The sequence below is a fragment of the Pseudophryne corroboree genome, chromosome 1 (genome assembly GCF_028390025.1).
Source record: "Pseudophryne corroboree isolate aPseCor3 chromosome 1, aPseCor3.hap2, whole genome shotgun sequence".
Taxonomy (NCBI): domain Eukaryota; kingdom Metazoa; phylum Chordata; class Amphibia; order Anura; family Myobatrachidae; genus Pseudophryne; species Pseudophryne corroboree.
Genome location: NC_086444.1, coordinates 1,057,758,758 through 1,057,776,810, shown reverse-complemented (window position 1 = coordinate 1,057,776,810; position 18,053 = coordinate 1,057,758,758). Strand labels below are relative to the sequence as shown.

Sequence of the window (18,053 nt, the reverse complement as noted above, 5' to 3'; positions counted from 1 at the left end):
TAACATCGGGCACCATTTGTTTATGAAAATGCATATAATTTGCATTACTATATGGCTAGGATGCACAAGCAGCTTCTGCTGATTAAAATGATATGCAGTATGCCTATATTCTGTGTGCGACTGCGGCTGTATCTGCATACGAAATGCTACATTACAGTGATTTCCAGGAATACACGCAACATAGCATTTTGTATGCAGATACAGCCACAGTCACACACAGAATATAGGCATGCTGCATATCATTTTAATCAGCAGAAGCTGCTGGTGCCCCTAAGCATACCAAATGCCCTAGGCATTTGCCTAGTTTGCCTATGCCTAAGGCCGGCTCTGCAGGGTTAGCAAGGGTATAAAGGCAAATTTGCACAGATATGCAGTCTGATTGTTATGAAATGAAAAAGCCAGTATAAATAATTATAAGCAATGAAGTTTGTTTTTGGACAGACCAAACAGAGAGTTCAGTGTTGAGCATACAGGTTATACAGGCAGTTGGTTTCTGTAATGGAGAGTTAGTAAACTCACAGCTGTTGCTTTAAAGCAGTCCTTCAGTGGCTGAGATTGGTTTTTACATTTTCTCCTTCAGTTTAATGCCGGTATAACGCTGAGATTATATTAAAAATGTAAACTGCATATTTACATTTTTGCAATTCTAATATTATTGCACTTCCACCCAAAGGCCCCCAATACTTTCCCACTAGAATGGCTAACAATAAATTACCTTAAACAAACAAGCAATATAGAAAATGCATCAGGATTCTGTACTGTGCATATTACTGTATATTCAGAGTATAGCATGTTGAAGTAGTTGAGGAACTGCATTTTCTACTTAATAAGAACCAAAGAGGTGCTGCAGGAGGTGAAATTAAGAAGTATATTTACAGTAATGGCCAAGAAAAATGCAGTTCATTGGTTATTTATCACAGCACTGATTAGAAACTTATCATGTCATCTGTGTCGATTATATGTCATTTGCATGGTGGTAATTATTTTCTACTGATTCTTTTTTTCGTGAGAAGTCCCATTTGTATGCTGATTATTATTTTCTGCATACCTTATGCCAGGACTTATTATCCACTTTGTTGTGCTTACCAAGTTTGTCACGTTAAGTAATTTTATTATGTACTGGCCTTGGGATATATTTACTAAAGTGCAGGTTTATAGAAGTGCAGATGTTGCCTATAGCACCAATCAGATTCTACTTTTAATTTATGTAGCAGTGGCACCTTCTAGAAGATAATAGCTAGAATCTGATTGGTTGCTCTGGGTGACATCTCCACTTCTATAAACCCGCTCTTTAGTAAATATACCCCCTAGTCTCTCTACTATAGTCTGAGAAGGACAAAGTGGTGGAGTCATTGCCTGGAGAAAGGAAGAGCCACTGGAGCTTCTGTCTCTACTGTAAGGTACCATCCATACCTAACTTATCTGTGCCCTCACTTTTACCCACAGTACCACTCTTATATAAGAGGCATTATGGAAAGCAGTTAGCTTCCCGATGAATGGGATCCCGGCAGTCAATATACCAATGCCGGAATCACGAACAAGGACGCAAGGCTGGCGTCCACATACTGACGCTGCTTGGGATGCCGGCATCACATTATCGACAGCCAGCACCCCGATCGTCCTCACAGTAGTATACACTGGCGTCCTGCCTCCGGGGGGGGTGGAGGGGGTAGGTTTAGGCCGGAGAAGGGGGGTTAGGGTTAGGGAGCACCAGGGCTTAAAGTCGTCCTGGAGAGGTGGGGGAACTCACCTCCCCCATGACCTGTCCTGCTTAGTGCGCGCCGAAGGCGCGTGCGCCGCAGAAAGGGGTGTGGCCTCACAAGGAAGGGGTGTAGCCACACAAAAGTACCCCAATTCAAAATAATGTCTCACAGTAGCACAATTTTATTCACATTGCCCGTCCCACATACTAGTGCCCTTTACACACACAATGCCCACAATATCAGAACCACTTACACACAACCACTGGCAAGTATTCCCCCCCCCCTCCCACAGAACATTTCCTTCACCTTTTAGAAACAGTGTAGCAATAATGTGTCTAATAATAATTAGATATATTTTGCATAATAAGTGCATATCCCATATGTCTTAGGACACTGCAGCTTCCATGAGCCTGGGTGCAATGAGGTGGGAGGTGGCAGCTGGCTCTCTCTGATGCCACTGAAGTACTTACTCAGATAGGGAGGCAGACCAACCAGCTCTCTCCCTTCTCTGCTCCCTTTACCCACTTCTGCCAGAGCCTGCAGCTCCATCTCTTTCCCGAAAGTGGAAAAGGATTTCTCCCCTCCTGGAGTCACCTTGGGAGTTTTGAACAACTCAGTGTCCAAACAGACAGTCACTAGTGTCACTGTAGCGGACTTTGGTTGCCAAGAGGAGAAATGTGGAAATCAGCCATGCAGGGTGACCGTGAGAGGCTCCCACTGAATGCAGCATCCACCCATGCGCTGTCAGCCTGCACCCACCAGATAACACAGCTATCTGCCCCAATCCCACACGACTGTGCAGTGTCTACGAACAGCCGAGCAGAGCTCTGGTCATTGCTGCGGTCATACAGAGCCCGGAGTCACTTGGCAACCTATTGGCCAAATGAAGGGACCTGAATGAGGGGTTGGAAATTGACAGCAGCAGGGAGGTTGTGTGCTTGTCGCATGGTAAAAGACACAGATGCGGGGTACCTGAAGGCCGGGGTACCTGAAGGCTGCTGCGTTAATCCGCCGTCTGGCTGCTGGGTCACTAGCCGCAATTTGCTTGCAGCTGGCGCCATAAAAATGCCGCCGCTGTCTCTCCATTGCCGGTCCATGAGCTGCCCGGCGTCAAATCCTCGCCCCTGTCATTGCTGCTCCTCAGTCCAGCAGCACACTCCTCAATGTGGCTGTGTGCTTCAGTGGCTGTGGGCTGGAGCATCAGGTCTCGGCTGCGGTGTAAAGCTTGCAGCGGCCTCCAGACAGTCCTGGCTCACGGACCGGCTGCTATTGAAAAGAAGCAAGGCCGCACTTTGAATCTGGCGTCCATTGTGCGCTATTCACTGCTCCCGGACCGTCAGCTAATGAGAAGTTGCCACTTGTTGTATCATACTTACCTACTCTCCCAGAAGTGTGGGAAACTCCCGATTTGTAGGATAATCCCCATAAACCCCAGAAGAGTGGTTGGATCTCCTCTATATCGTCATCTTCCAATCGGGCATGATGTGGAGAAAACACTAGGAATTGTGTCTCCATTTTGAGGGGCATGGCTAAATGACACAAATGTCGGACCCCGGAATTGTGGCATTATGCCACTACAGGGGTGGGGCCTAAAGACATGTTAGCCTGGCCCTACCTTCCTAAGTTGCTTGCAGCATCTCCTTCCTGGGCTACTCCCGGAGAGGAGTCCTAAAAGGTAGTTTAGTATCAATTGTATATATGGTATGAATAACCGGTAATATTCCCCCTCTGCTATGTAATGTCGCAGTTCATGTCATTACGCAGTGGAGGAATCAGCATAATTATGCAAATCACATTGTCATGCCCCCTAAACACCCATCTTTCTATAATAAGCTTATTTTGTTCTGATTTAGATTAATCTACAAATAGTTTAACGTTTGGTAGTAGTTTAAAGTTTGCTAGATTGTATTTTTCGAAACCTTTGGTGGTGTTCTCTTCCTAAATAGAACAGAATTAACCTGCAGGCAAATGTAAGATGGTTCTGCATCAACAGTTCTGACAGGTAAGTAGTGCGGTGATCCAAAAGATAAAATGCTTTAAAGGCCTTTTTTACACCATAAGTCATTTTAGAATACATCAATAAATAAATAAATTGTAAGAGCGCTGCTGTTCTCATCTACCATTTATTTATGTAGCACTATTTCCTGCACTGTGCAGTTGGGAATGAAACAAGAGTCTTAATGTAAGTTTACAGAAATGAATAACAAAAATGAAATACACAAACTTTAGGACATCAGTATACGAGGGGGTACCCAAAGGAAAGAGGAATTAATGATTGATTGATTGATTGATTGATTGATTAATTAATTGATTATTTGTACATTTTGAAACTTCAGTCACCGTCAAAGTACTCTCCACTTGAATCAATACATTTGTCCAAATGTTTTTTCCATTGCTCAAAAAATGTTATACTCATCTTCGTTGATGCCTTTTAGGGCCTTAGTCAGACCTGGACGCTGATCGCAAGCTGAAGCTCAGTGAAGTGTGCGCACATGGGGACAAGTGAGACAGCATCTTATATGTGCTTTGAGGGGCGCGGTCTAGACAACGCAGGCATGTCTAGACCGTTTGCGGGACGGACTGCGGTGGCTGCGTGTGGCTGTTGCGACCCGAAGCATGCATAGCTTCGCCGCCATGCAATTAGCATGTCTGCAGGGGGGGGGGGGGTCTGTTTGGCTGCATCCGGCATGCGAGGTGGACTTGCCTTGTGCTGGGCGTCCCCCCCACATGTCTAATAACATGATCGTAAATGTGCATTTTTTCGCACATCTGCGATCAGGTCTGAATTACCCCATTAGTACTTTTGCTTTTTTCAGGTTAATTGTTTGCACCATTGCTGCAAGAACTACAGTAGGTATACTCTAATGTACTGCTAACACAAGCAAAATCACAGATTAGCCACAATATACTGTATTGTATATGAAAATATGGGGGTCATTCCGAGTTGTTCGCTCGCAAGCTGTTTTTAGCAGCTTTACACACGCTAAGCCGCCGCCTACTGGGAGTGAATCTTAGCATCTTAAAATTGCGAACGAAAGATTCTCAAAATTGCGATTACACACCTCTTAGCAGTTTCTGAGTAGCTTCAAACTTACTCGGCATCTGCGATCAGTTCAGTGCTTGTCGTTCCTGGTTTGACGTCACAAACACACCCAGCGTTCGCCCAGACACTCCTCCGTTTCTCCAGCCACTCCCGCGTTTTTCCCAGAAACGGTAGCGTTTTTTCACACACACCCATAAAACGGCCTGTTTCCGCCCAGAAACACCCACTTCCTGTCAATCACATTACGATCACCAGAACGATGAAAAAACCGTGAGTAAAATTCCTAACTGCATAGCAAATTTACTTGGCGCAGTCGCAGTGCGAACATTGCGCATACTCACTAAGCGGAAAATCGCTGCGATGCGAAGAAATTTACAGAGCGAACAACTCAGAATGACCACCTATGTACTGTGCACGCATAGCAGTATAAATTGTTATACCTTAATACTAGTCCAAATAGCAAAAACTTCAATAATGATGCTCAGACCTGCTTTTTCCATACTTAATTATTAGCCTGATTTCACAGTATATGAGCTGTGTGGCACATTATAAATTGACAAGTAAATTGGTTTTGAGGTCTGAAGAGATTACAAATGACTTGATAAACATGGGAAATGAATTTTATGCCTTTATAGTACAATATTTAACTAATTAGGCAAAATAAGTGCTTCTGAAATGAACATGTCTTCAGTGATTCACCCGTCAGATGATAGCTGCACAGCAGGCACAATTGTACATGAAGGTAGCTTTCCCAGAGCTGTTACATATCTGGGCGTGGGGGAGAGCCTTTCAGATATTAAACCCTGTGCTCTTTATTACAAGTCGATGCATATCACCTTCCTTTGCTCTGCTGGCAACCTCGGCTTTATTTTAAGTCTCAGAGTTGTCAGGTCATTCATCACCACCAAATATCTGAAGCGGATGTGCAGGCTATTTTTAAAGGGATGTTATTAAGAGCAATCAGCTGCACAATACATTGGTAACAAATAACTTCCTTTCAAAGTTTCAATGCCACAAAATATTACAACATTGCAGTTCAGCTCTTTTTGTTTACGTTTGCAGGAATTTCACTTTACTGCAGATTAATAGGGGATGCAGTTATAATGCCGGCCGTCGGGATTCCGGCGTTCAGAAGCCTGGCGCCGGAATCCCAAGAGATGACACATTAACACCCATTGGTATGCCGACACCCACCCATAATTCCCACTCGGCTGGTGAGTCCACCTCACCAACCAAGTGGGAATAGAACCTGTGGCGAGAGTAGCTCACCACCGAGCCCAATGCATGCCAAAAACAGCGAGCCCGTGAGGGCACTCGCTGTCGGTATACCAGCAGATGGGATGCCGCTGTCGGTATTCTGACAGCCGGCATCCCATGTGCCGGTATATCATACCCATTTCGATTTATAGGTATATGATGCTCAGTCTAAGGATGGTAGGATTCATTCCTGACGACATACATGTACAGATTCAAAAGTTCCGTGTTCAGAGTGACTGGATCACATGACTGCCTGTTTGTCCGGTCTATAGGTGACCTCATACTCAGACTGGCAATGGTCATCTGCCTTGCGGATTAATGGGTAGGGGCCTGATCTGTTACATTATTGCATGTGGGGTCAAAAGTAATGGGACGAGTTTCCATCAGTTTATAAGTTTTCTATACATTTTCATTACCTGAAAAACAGTGCAGTAATAATCCATTTTTAATATAATATACATTACCCGACTAAGTGAACTATAGTATAATAAACAAGAGCTTACCATATTATATTAAACACAGAAAGAAGAAAAAATGCAGGCGCACGCCCTAGGCACCAAGCACTAATAATAATAATAATAGTAAACTCTGCAATTTAACATACAGCAAAAAATGAGGTGGTCTGCATAATATTCGAGCACAAATATATGGACCCATCCACTGCATCCAGGTGACCTCATTATCAGGTGAGTCCCTGACACTAAGCTTCAAGTCCAGGGCACGGGCCCTCCCAAATAGGCCCACCAATGTGTATGTGGCTTTCTATCCCCCTTAAATGTTTTATTCACAACAAGGGCATATAATAATGTCACTGCAAGGTTTATATATGATAACTGATATGGCATTCACCTATATTATCACCTATTTACCTTAACATCATCTTATTGGTTATCAAAAGTATAAGTATTACTAAACGATGTTATTGTTTTATCCACTTAACCGCTGCACAAGTGCAGAACAAATTTCCTCCTGCTCGTTCGTCTCCCCAGCACCAATGTAGCAGTCCGTTACTGCAAAAAAACGTGAGGAGGGGAATTTAGGGGAAATTGGTCAATTTCTGCAAGTGCTGAGATCAGTTGTAGCAGTGGGGACTGATCATCAGGCCCTCCTAACCCACGCTCTGCATTTGGGGGAGGAGAAAGGGGAATGCCCATTCAGATGGGGATAATACAAAATGGCGGGGGGGGGGGGACTTTATTGACACTGTGGGTGGGGATGTAAAGCTTCATAAAAAAAATTACATTGGGGTATAGTGGGCTTTTAAAATAATGAAAAAATGACACCTGTCACTGCAGGTGGATGTGGTGGGCGAACCAGGTATATCATTACAATGGGGGTGGGTTGTTACACGACTGGGGATGTATTGCCACTAGTGGGGCATAGGGGGGATAATACTAATGGAGAACAATTGCCTATGGGGGAAGGAGGTCTGTTGCCATTGGGGATGGGAGGTAATAGTACAATGGGGCCTGAGGACATTGGGTAGTGCGAGACACTCCTTAATCATAATTTTAATTTAAAAAATAAAATAAATTAATTTCGAAATGTTTAAAATATTTTCAGATAAGTAGTTAAAAAGAGGAAGTCAGACTCCTTCACACTTTACTCTTGAACAGTCAGTAGAGAGACTGATGAATGTATTTGAGCTTCATATATGGCAATGTAAGTTGGTTTTGCAGTCTTTTGACAATGACTAGCTAATCAAATATAAGTTTAATTGTGTTGCAATAATATAATTTTAGCCCAGGGGTAGCCAACCCTGGTCCTCGAGAGCTACCAACAATTAACGTTTTCCAGGCGTCCTGAAAGAATCACAAATGAAGTAATTAGCTCCACCTGTGGATCTTTTAAAATGTGCCAGTGAGTAATGAAAACACCTGTGCTCCAGCTAGGTGCTCTGGAAAACGTGAACTGTTGGTAGCTCTCGAGGACCAGGATTGGCTACCCCTGTTTTAGCCCATAAATGACATAACATTTATTTCCTGTGATTCTGGTATCTCATGCCTCCAATTCGTTGCTTCTCAATGAGTCTGTCCTTGTAGGCACTCCATGTTTGGAGCGTAGTATAGCTTTCTCTGATCTTCATCTCTGTTGGGAAACTGTTCACCAGCTCTTGTGCAACCTGCTTAGACTTGATAGGTGCTTCAGCCAGAAACAGCTTGGTTGGAATAAAAATACATTCAGCTCCTTCGCTTACCTGTCAAAGAACAATAACTATTAATCACAAAATTGGCATTACTTACTAATGGCAGCAATTTTTATTCCATATCAGAGGTATAACCTGGATATACCTTTATTGCGCTCTTAATCAAGACTTTTGTATGTGTAATACTTACCTCTTCCTAACTTGTCTACAGTCATCAGGCCCAGATATAAAGGACTGCAGATTCACAGCTAACACAGACTTGCAGTTAATAGTGAGCTAGGCAGATGGATGGACTATGGGAAACAATAGAAAGGCAGAAGTGATGTCACTTCTGGTCTGCAACTGGAACAGGAAGTTACAGACATTAAGGATCATTTGGGCTTCATCTCTGCTATATAAGGGGCTTCTTTTACATTTGCCACCTTACCCCCTGAGCAAGTCTGAGGACGAAACACGTTGTTGGAGCTTCCTGTGGCAGTTAACTGACTGTTGGTTCCACCATCTATCATTGAACATTGTACAGCACTTCAGATAAGCTACTCCTGTATTCTATTTGATATACGGGCAAGTACTTTGGTTTTAATATTAAAACAAATTCATTTTACACTACTGTATGTGCTCTCTTATTATTATTTTTTTGAGGAAATATTGGTGGAAAACCTGTATTTGTGAGTTGTTATGAAGTCCATGGAAAAGTCCTATTAAGCTCTTATTCACCTCTTATAACTAAGAAGTCCTATAAAATACATTTTACCGATGTACGCGAATGTACTGCACCATGATGTTTCTTCAATCCCTATGAGGTTGACGTTATGAATCTTACAGGATGTCTCCTGGAGAATTTATCTGAACTACAGGTGTCAGCCACTGACCAAGGAGGACCGATTCTGCTGGTCTCCAGGCTATCCCGACAGCAACACCTCTTCCAGAAGCAGAGCGGCATCGCATAACACACACCCTTTATATAATATATTACTGTTGTCGTGCTGCTGTTAGGAGAGTTGCTACTGCAATGCCTGAGTTGGGCTGGAGCAGGTCCGGCCAGGGGGATAGGGGGGGGGGCACTCGATAGAGGGGGGCCCGGGGGTACTGATTGTTTTGTAGATCCGATTGATACTTAATAAATTTAACCCTAAATGTTATTAGGTTCTCCCAAAAATGTACATAGGATAGATGGTTCTCAGTTTGCAATTAAAAATTGCCTGTAAAACATCTCTCATGTAACAGCTGTTATAATGAATTTATACATCCGAAGTGCTGAGAGATACTAGTAATAAAGGTCAACGTGCCCAGATAATATAATTGCAGATTCACTTATACAATATACACTAGGTCAGACTGACAATGGTGATTGATGTAAGAGATCAGCTGTATCCTTATAGAAAGGGTACATTTTAACAATATCAGATCACAAAAATAGCTCCAGTGTCAGAAAGCCACACAGATAATGAAGCTTTTACTCTGCTCTTATTATGGTCAATGGACAGAACTGGAAACACAGAACCAGCTGCACACTTGTGCTATACTTTTTTATTTTATTTAAGTCTTTATTTTTATAAAGAGAGGTCATAGACACAAGGTATATAAGTACAATAACAAAGAATACAGTACTCTCAATTTTACATAAAACTGTATAAAATACTGGTGTAGTTAAAATATTGTGCTATACTTCTTAAAAGAAACGTTGTAACAAAGGGCCTAATTCAGACTTGATCGTAGATGTGCTTAATTTAGCACATCTACAATCAGCTTCCCTGACATGCGGGGGGACGCTCAGCCAGGGCCGTATTTTTGTATGGGCTCAATGGGCTCTTGCCCAAGGGCCCCAGGAGTATAAGGGCCCTAGGCTGATAGCTGAGGGTTCCCTCTTTCCAGGGGTACCAGATTTTTGAAAATCGGACCTAGGGAACCAGAGATATCCGACTTCAAAGCAGTGGTCCCCATCCAAGCCTGTTAATTGCTCTTCCCAGCCAGATATCTCGGGTTTGTATGACTTAGAGTTTTTCTGAGGGTATACTCCAAAATCTGTGACTCTCCCCTTTTGGTGGACACTGGCAGCTTGTCTCTACTATGCCCAGAACCAGAGATATCAGCCTTCAAGCAGCTGGTCCCTGCTCAAGCTCCACACGCCTAATATGCAGATTTATATATTTGTTGGTGGATTGCTCTGGCTCCTGATCTCTGATCCCCAATTCCCCAGTATCTCTGACAGGTGAGACACTCTAATTTTTTTATCCCATGCAAAGCTAAGAAATATTTTTCCAGGAACTTGAGATATCTGCAGTCAAGCAAGCTGCCCTCTCACCAGAAAATGATGAAAATTAAGCCCACTCCACTATCGACCCCTCCCTTACGTATTAAACACCCTATACCACCCTGGAAGTTATGTACCAGGGGCCCTTCATTCAGCCCAATGCCCCCTTCTACAGTTTAGTGTTCTCCCTCCTATCCCATCTGTGCAGTAAAGGAGTAATTAGCAGAAACTACTGCTCCAGGTCCTACATGCTGAGCAGAAGATAGAACACCCCTGACCGCCTGCGGGACATCAAAGCTGCCGCTGATAGCACCCCCAACCATGGAGTATGGGTAGGGGCCCCAGTGTATTGCTGTGCCCAGGGGCCCACACTGCTGTTAAGACGGCCCTGCGCCCAGCACAGGGCTAGTCCACCCCGCATGTCAGGCCCTGCCCCGCCTCACAAGTACAAAAGCATTGCACAGCTGCAATGCTTTTGTACTTGAAGAGTAGCTCCAAGCCAGCTCAGCTCCTGCGCAATGGCAGGGAGCTACTCGTCGCTGTCTGGGTCGCAGTGGCTGCGTGTGACATCACGCAGATGCTGCGGCCCGCCCCCCGCACGGTCCGGGCACACCTGCATTGCCCGGACCGCGTCCCTATAACAGCGCCCAAACGCCGCCGGCCCACCCCCTTCCGCCCAGCAACCGCCTCTGCCTGTCAATCAGGCAGAGGCGATCGCAGGGCCAAAACGGCCAACAGCTGTCTGGCATGCGCCGGCACACTGTGGCGCCATCACATGCGCAATTCAGACCTGATCGGTTGCTGTGCGAAAACGCACAACATCGATCAGGTCTGATTTAGGCCCAAAGTTTCTTAACGCTATGTTCAATGAAAAAAAACATATCTCCCCAATACTCACAATTTAGCACAACTTTTATTCCATTATTAGAGTAAATCAAACATGGGGATTCAGCCTTATGCTAATGACAAGCACTAACTTGTTTCACCACATATAAATGGGAATTATCCATATACTGTACAGTAAATGATAGGCTAAACTTTTCATAGAACTAAAATATTCCTCTCCGCTGATCTTTCATTTACTTATTTAAAAAAAAAAAAGTGACATTTAATGGGATACATTTATCATCTTCCAAATTCTCTTTGTCAGAAAAAGGAGTGTTATGGTAGACTTACCATTGTTAACTCTCCTTCTGCGAATTACACTGGGTTCCACTGGGAAAACATTGGGTGTCGAGTGGATCTTGATCCGGAGAGGCACCAACAGGCTAAAGCTTTAGGCTGTCCCAGGATGCATTGTGGGACCTCCTCTATAACCCCGCCTCCAGGCACTGTGAGCTCAGTTTCGTTAACCAGTCCAATGTAGGAGCAGGTAAGAGAGAAGGCAGATGTTAGTCACATAGAACCACATAATCACGACAGGAGAAGGGACCAGCGGCTAATGCCATACAAACCCATGGAAGCTAGGTGCGTCCGGGTGGGCGCCCTGTGGAACCCAGTGTACCTCGCAGAAAGAGAGTTAACAATGGTAAGTCTACCATAACTCTCCTTTTCTGCAGCGGGGTACACTGTGTTCCATAGGGAAAACATTGGGTGATGTCCTAAAGCAGTTCCGCAAGGGAGGAGATGCGCCTTAGTGGGTATAAGAACCTGGCATCCAAAGGAAACATCCTGGGAGGCGGAAGTATCAAAGGCATAAAACCTGATTAACGTGTTCACAGAGTACCACGTAGCTGCCTTGCACAATTGTTCTGCGGACGCGCCACGGCAGGCCGCCCAAGAAGGTCCAGACCAAGTAGAATGGGCTTTAATAGTCCAGCCTGCACATAAGCTTGTGCAATCACCATTCTAATGCATTCTAAGCAACGGTTTGCTTATTCGCAAGGCCAGCCACGTTTGTGGAATCCAAACAGTACAAACAGGATATCTGACCTCCTGATAGAGGCAGTTCTCTCCACATATATACGGAGAGCCCTTACCACACCCAAAGACCGCTCTTTAGGGGACAAGTCCGAAGAGATAAAGGCCGGAACCACAATCTCTTGGTTAAGGTGAAAAGATGACACCACATTAGGTAAGTAACCTGTGCGAGTTCTCAGAACTACCCGCTCACGATGGAATATCAGAAAGGGTAGATGACAGGACAAAGCACCTAAGTCCGACACTCTTCTAGCTGAGGCAATAGCCAGCAGAAACAGGACCTTGGCTGTGAGCCATTTAAGGTCCACTGACTCAAGAGGTTCACATGGAGACTCCTGCAGGGCATTCAGGACAACAGATCCCATGGAGCCATAGGGAGGCTGAATCCGTAACACACCCTGAGTGAATGTATGAACGTCAGGTATAGATGCAATTTGTCTCTGAAACCACACTGCAAGGCAGATATGTGAACTTTAAGGGAGGCCAGACGAAGGCCTAAGTCCAGGCCTTGTTGCAGGAAAGCCACGAATCCAGATGTTTTGAATGTGTACGCATCATATTTCTTAACAGCACACCAGGTGAAGTAAGAATTCCAGACCCTGTAATAGATCTCGGCAGATGCAGGTTTGCGGGCTTTCAGCATAGTTTGGATGACTGCCTCAGAGAATCCTCTGGCCCTCGGGAGTGATGCTTCAAGAGCCACACCATCAAAGCCAGTCTGGCCAGGTCTGGCTATAGACAAGGGCCCTGTACAAGGAGGTCTGATCATTGAGGAAGTAGAAGGGGACGCTCTGTCAATAGACCCTGCAGGTCTGAGAACCAATGCCGTCTGGGCCACGCTGGAGCGACTAGCAGTAGTATTCCTCCTTCTTGCTTGAATTTCCACAAGACCCTGGGCAGTAGTGACACTGGAGGGAACACGTAAGGCAGCCGAAAGTTCCATGGAATGGCTAGTGCATCCACGAACGCTGCTTGAGGATCCCTAGTCCTTGATCCGAAGACCGAAACTTTGTGATTGTGTCGAGACGCCATCAGGTCTACAACTGGTAGGCCCCACGTGTCCACTAAGAGTTGAAAGACTTTTGGATGAAGACTCCGCTCTCTGGCATGCATATCCTGATGACTGAGGAAGTCCGCTTCCCAGTTTAGGATGCCCGGAATGAACGCTGCCGCTTTGCTGGCAGTTGGTGTTCCGCCCAAAGGAGGATTTTTTACATTTCCCTCATGGCTATGCGACTTCGAGTGCTCCCTGGATGGTTTATGTATCATGCATCATGGTGGCATTGTCTGACCTTACTTGAACAGGCCTGTTCTGTATTTGAGGCAAGGCAAGAGTTAATGCATTGAACACCGCCCGCAACTCCAGAATGTTTAACGGAAGGAGTGATTCTTCCCGGGTCCAGCGACCCTGGAAATAGTGTTGCTCTAACACCGCACCTCATCCCCGCAGAGTGGCATATGATGTCAACAGGACCCAGTCGGGGATCCAGAAGAGACATCCCCTGTCCAGTTCCTAGCCCTGGAGCCACAAGGTCAGCGATAGCCGAACCTCCGGAGTCAAAGTGATCATGTAAAACCTAATCCGATGAAGTAGGCCATCCCACGTGGAAAGGATTAACCTCTGCAGAGGGTGGGAATGAAATTGAGCATACTCCACCATGTTGAATGTCGACACCATTAGGCCAAGTACTTGCATCGCCGAGTGTATCGACACACTGTTGCAGGAAAGGAAGTATCTTATTCTGTCCTGAAGTTTCCGGACTTTCTCTGGAGAGAGGAACAGACGTTGAGTGTGTGTGTCCATGAGTGCTCCCAGGTGCACCATGCTCTGAGCTGGGACCAGCGAGGATTTCTTCCAATTGATGAGCCACCTGTGGGCTTGTGGAAAGCTTACCATCAGTTGTAGATGACTGAGGAGGACATGGTGGGAGTTTGCCAGGATCAGCAAGTCGTCCAGATACATCAGGATCCCTGGCGACGGAGATGTGCCGTCATTACGGCCATAACCTTGGTGAAAATCCGAGGAGCTGTAGCCAGTCCAAATGGCAGAGCCTGAAACTGATAGTGTAAATTGCCAATAGCAAACCGCAGATACTGCTGATGGGACTTGGCAATAGGTATATGCAATAGGTATATGCAGGTAAGCATCCTGTATATCCAGGGATACCATATAGTCTCCGGGTTCCATCGCCAGTACAGTTGAGTGCAGAGTTTCCATCCGGAACTTGGACACTCTCACAAACTTGTTTAGTGATTTTAGGTTGAGAATAGGCCGGAAGGACCCATTGGGTTTCGGGACTAGAAACAGGGTCGAGTAGTAACCACTGCCTCTCTGAGACAGGGGTATCAGCACTGTCAGTCCTGTATCCAGAAGAGAACTCACCACTTTCTGCAAAGCTTGCACCTTTAACAGATCCAAGGTAATAACCGTGGCGCAAAACTGGTGAGGTGGATGTCTCTTGAACGAGACTGCGTACCCGTGAGAGACAACTTCTCGCACCTATGCATCTGAAGTGGTCTTGAACCAGACCTGGCTGATCTGCAGAAGTTGGCCTCCCTCCCTGGAGTCCCCCAGGGGGAGGCTCGCCCCGTCATGCGGCAAGATTGTCTTGTTTAGAAGCAGGCTGACGGGCCGCCCAGGACTGCTTTGTCGTGGGCCTAGTGGTTTTGGAAGCACGAAATTGTCTCGGGTATGCCTGACCTTTTGCTTTCCCTTGAGGCCGAAAGGAACGAAAAGTGGTACCTTTTGCCTTCTGTGCAGAAGGATTAGTATTTGGGGGGAAGGCAATCTTAGCCGCCGCCAGTTCAGACACTATTTTATTCAGGTCAAATAAAATGTCTCCCTTAAAAGGGAGTACCTCCAAGGTCAAATTCTATGTTTTTAAGTCTTTTTTGGAGTTCAGGTCCACCTTCCATGACCTCAACCACAGAATACGGCAAGCCAGGACAGACGTAGTCGACGCATTGGCTGCCAACACACCCGACACAGAGGATGTCTACCATATGTAATAGGCGGCGGTGGTAATGTGAGACAGGTACTGTCTGGCATTGGCAGATATATCATCGGGAAGATCCTCTAATGCCTGAACCCATGCTTCGATACCTTTAGCAGCCCAAGAGGCAGCAATAGTGGGTCTATGTACAGCACCTGTAAGGGAGTAAATAGATTTCAGGCATTCCTCCACACGCTTATCTGTCGGTTCCTTCAGTGAAGTGACAGTAGTGACAGGCAAGTGGATGACACCACTAGGCGGGTGACATGAGAATACACTGGCGGTGAATTTTGGCACTTATTACATAACTCTACAAGGAGAGGATAGCGAGCCAAGGCCCGTTTAGAGAGAGGGAACTTTTTCCCTGGATTAGAACAGGGTTCCTGCCTGATGTCTGCCAAATGGTCAAAGTGGAGCAATAGACTTTTAACCACCTTCTGCCTTTTGAACATATCAGTTTTCTTAGTGACAGTAGTGGATTCCTCATCATTAGTGATTTGTAGGATTTGCTAAATAGCAACCACTAGAGCAGGAACATCAATTTGTAATTCAGAGTCCTCGTCAGATACACCAGATTCAGTGTCTGACAGAACAGTACCCTCCTCTTCAGATGAAACATCTGAGAGATTTGTGGATTGAGAAGAGAAAGCAGCCCGCTTAGATGACCCAGAGACACAGGAGTGACCTGGGGTAGATTTTTGTCTAACCAAAGTTTGAGCTAACTGCTGTAACTGATTAGACAAATTATCCGCCCAAGGCGGATTAACCATAGGGACAATTTGAGTCTGTAATGGCACAGGTGGTCACATAGGGGGCTTTAGGCATTCCACCAGAGTACCTAGTAGGCTTGAGAACGCAGCTCACGGTGGCTCCTGAATGGTTACAGGAGCCGCAGACTGACTAGGGGGTGTATGGCACGCAGTACACAGACCATCATACACAGCTTCCCCCTCTGGTAAATCCTCTACAGGATGCTGGAGTGTCCACAGATTTAATGCCCTTTCTGTTAGACATTGTACACAAAATGCAACACAGAGCTAATTAGTACGATGAAGCCAGACTAAGTATAATACCTGCACATAAATCCGATAGTATGTGACTGAGTCCCCAGTACACAACACATGCAAATAAATCCGGTATTATTTGACTGAGTACACAGTAGAAAACACTTAATAGGTAAATACTGTGACGCACTATATCAATGACTCTGACGCACCTAGGGGGTCATTCAGACCTGATTGCACACTAGGTTTTTTCGCTGCACTGCATTCAGGTCAGAACTGCACATGCGTATGCACCGAAATGTGCACGCGCGTCGTATGGGTACAAAGCGGATCGTTGCTGTGCGATGGGTTTTACGAAGAATCCATTTGCACGGGAGATCGCAAGGAGATTGACAGGAAGAAGGCGTTTGTGGGTGTCAACTGACCGTTTTCTGGGAGTGATTGAAAAAACGCAGGCATGTCCAAGCATTTGCAGGGCGGGTGTCTGACGTCAATTCCGGGACCGGACAGGCTGAAGTGATCACAGCGGCTTAGTAAGTTCTGGGCAACTCAGAAACTGCACAAATATTTTTTGTACCGCCCGGCTGCACATGTGGTCGCACACATGCAATGCAAAAATACACTCTGCAATGGGCGGCGACTATCTGCTCACAGCAGTGCAAAAAAACCTCTAGCGAGTGATCAGGTCTGAATTAGGCCCCTAGTCCCTTAGGGTATAGAATATAGTGATAGATCTCTGGGAAACACTGAAAGTGAAACCTTACAACAGATACAGGCACACACAATCACAATAGCAATGCAGATAATTATTAGTAAGACAATGAAACTGCACTGGACTAGAATATGTATAAAACATATATATATATATATATATATATATACATATATATAAAACACAGCACCACTGGCGTATCTATAATGGGAGCAGTGTGCACCTTTCTGGTGTCCGGGTGTGGGTCCCTTCTTCTTCTGAGTCCCATTGCCAGCAGCCGCAGCAGCACAGTTAGTGCTCTGTATGAACACTAGAGACTCTGGCACAGTGCCAGAGTCTACAGCGCATGTGCAGGTCTCCGGGAAAATGGAAACCGTGCCTTTTTTTCAGAGACTTGCGCATGCGCTTTAGACTCTGGCACTGTGCACTAACAGCGCTACTGCCGGCTACGGGATGGGAGAGGAGGGGGCCCGCACCAGGAGACTGCACACTGGTCCCCTCCTCTCTAGATACGCCCTTGCACAGCATGGTCCTAGACCGGAGGTATATATCAGAATACGCATACAATATATCCTGCAATTGGTACACTTTTTCTTAACTAACGCTGTCTATATAGAGACATGTATAATACTCAAGTGTTTGTAAAGTTACAGCGCTGTATACGGGCGGCTTTACAAGGGAGACCTTGCCCTGCAGTCCCGGAGACCAGACGCAGCTATGCTCTAAGATGGCGCCCAGCGTCTTAGTCAGGGAGTGAGGTAGAGTGTGAGGAAGCTCCAGGGCGGGAAAATCTGCCCTATGCTGGGCCTCACCGCCGGTACTACGGAGCCTTATTAACAGGGGTATTAGTACACCTAACATGTACTCCTATGCCCTGGTAGATATAGTGGGGTCCCTGATCAGTGACAGTGTCCACGCCAGCTTCGCAGTCCATCTCCCTAGACATTTGATCGGAACGCGATTTAATGGCGGGTCCCGCCTGGGGGACCGTCTTACCTCCTCCCTGTAGCAGCCATGTGAA

At 45.8% G+C, this 18,053-nt stretch overlaps 1 protein-coding gene across 2 annotated transcripts in view; it reads right to left on the bottom strand.

The window, feature by feature from the left end:
* Positions 1–5,354: 5,354 nt before the first annotated feature.
* The window catches only part of LOC134925262 (uncharacterized), a 212,545-nt gene continuing 199,846 nt past the window's right edge, over positions 5,355–18,053 (bottom strand). The window contains exon 17 of one of the 2 annotated variants that reach the window (XM_063920904.1): positions 5,355–8,200. In XM_063920904.1, coding sequence (XP_063776974.1) covers positions 7,979–8,200 — 222 coding nt within the window. In that variant the 3' untranslated portion in view covers positions 5,355–7,978. Of the gene's footprint in view, positions 8,201–8,349; positions 8,443–18,053 lie in introns of those variants that run through there. The other variant, XM_063920905.1, reaches the window with a different exon arrangement.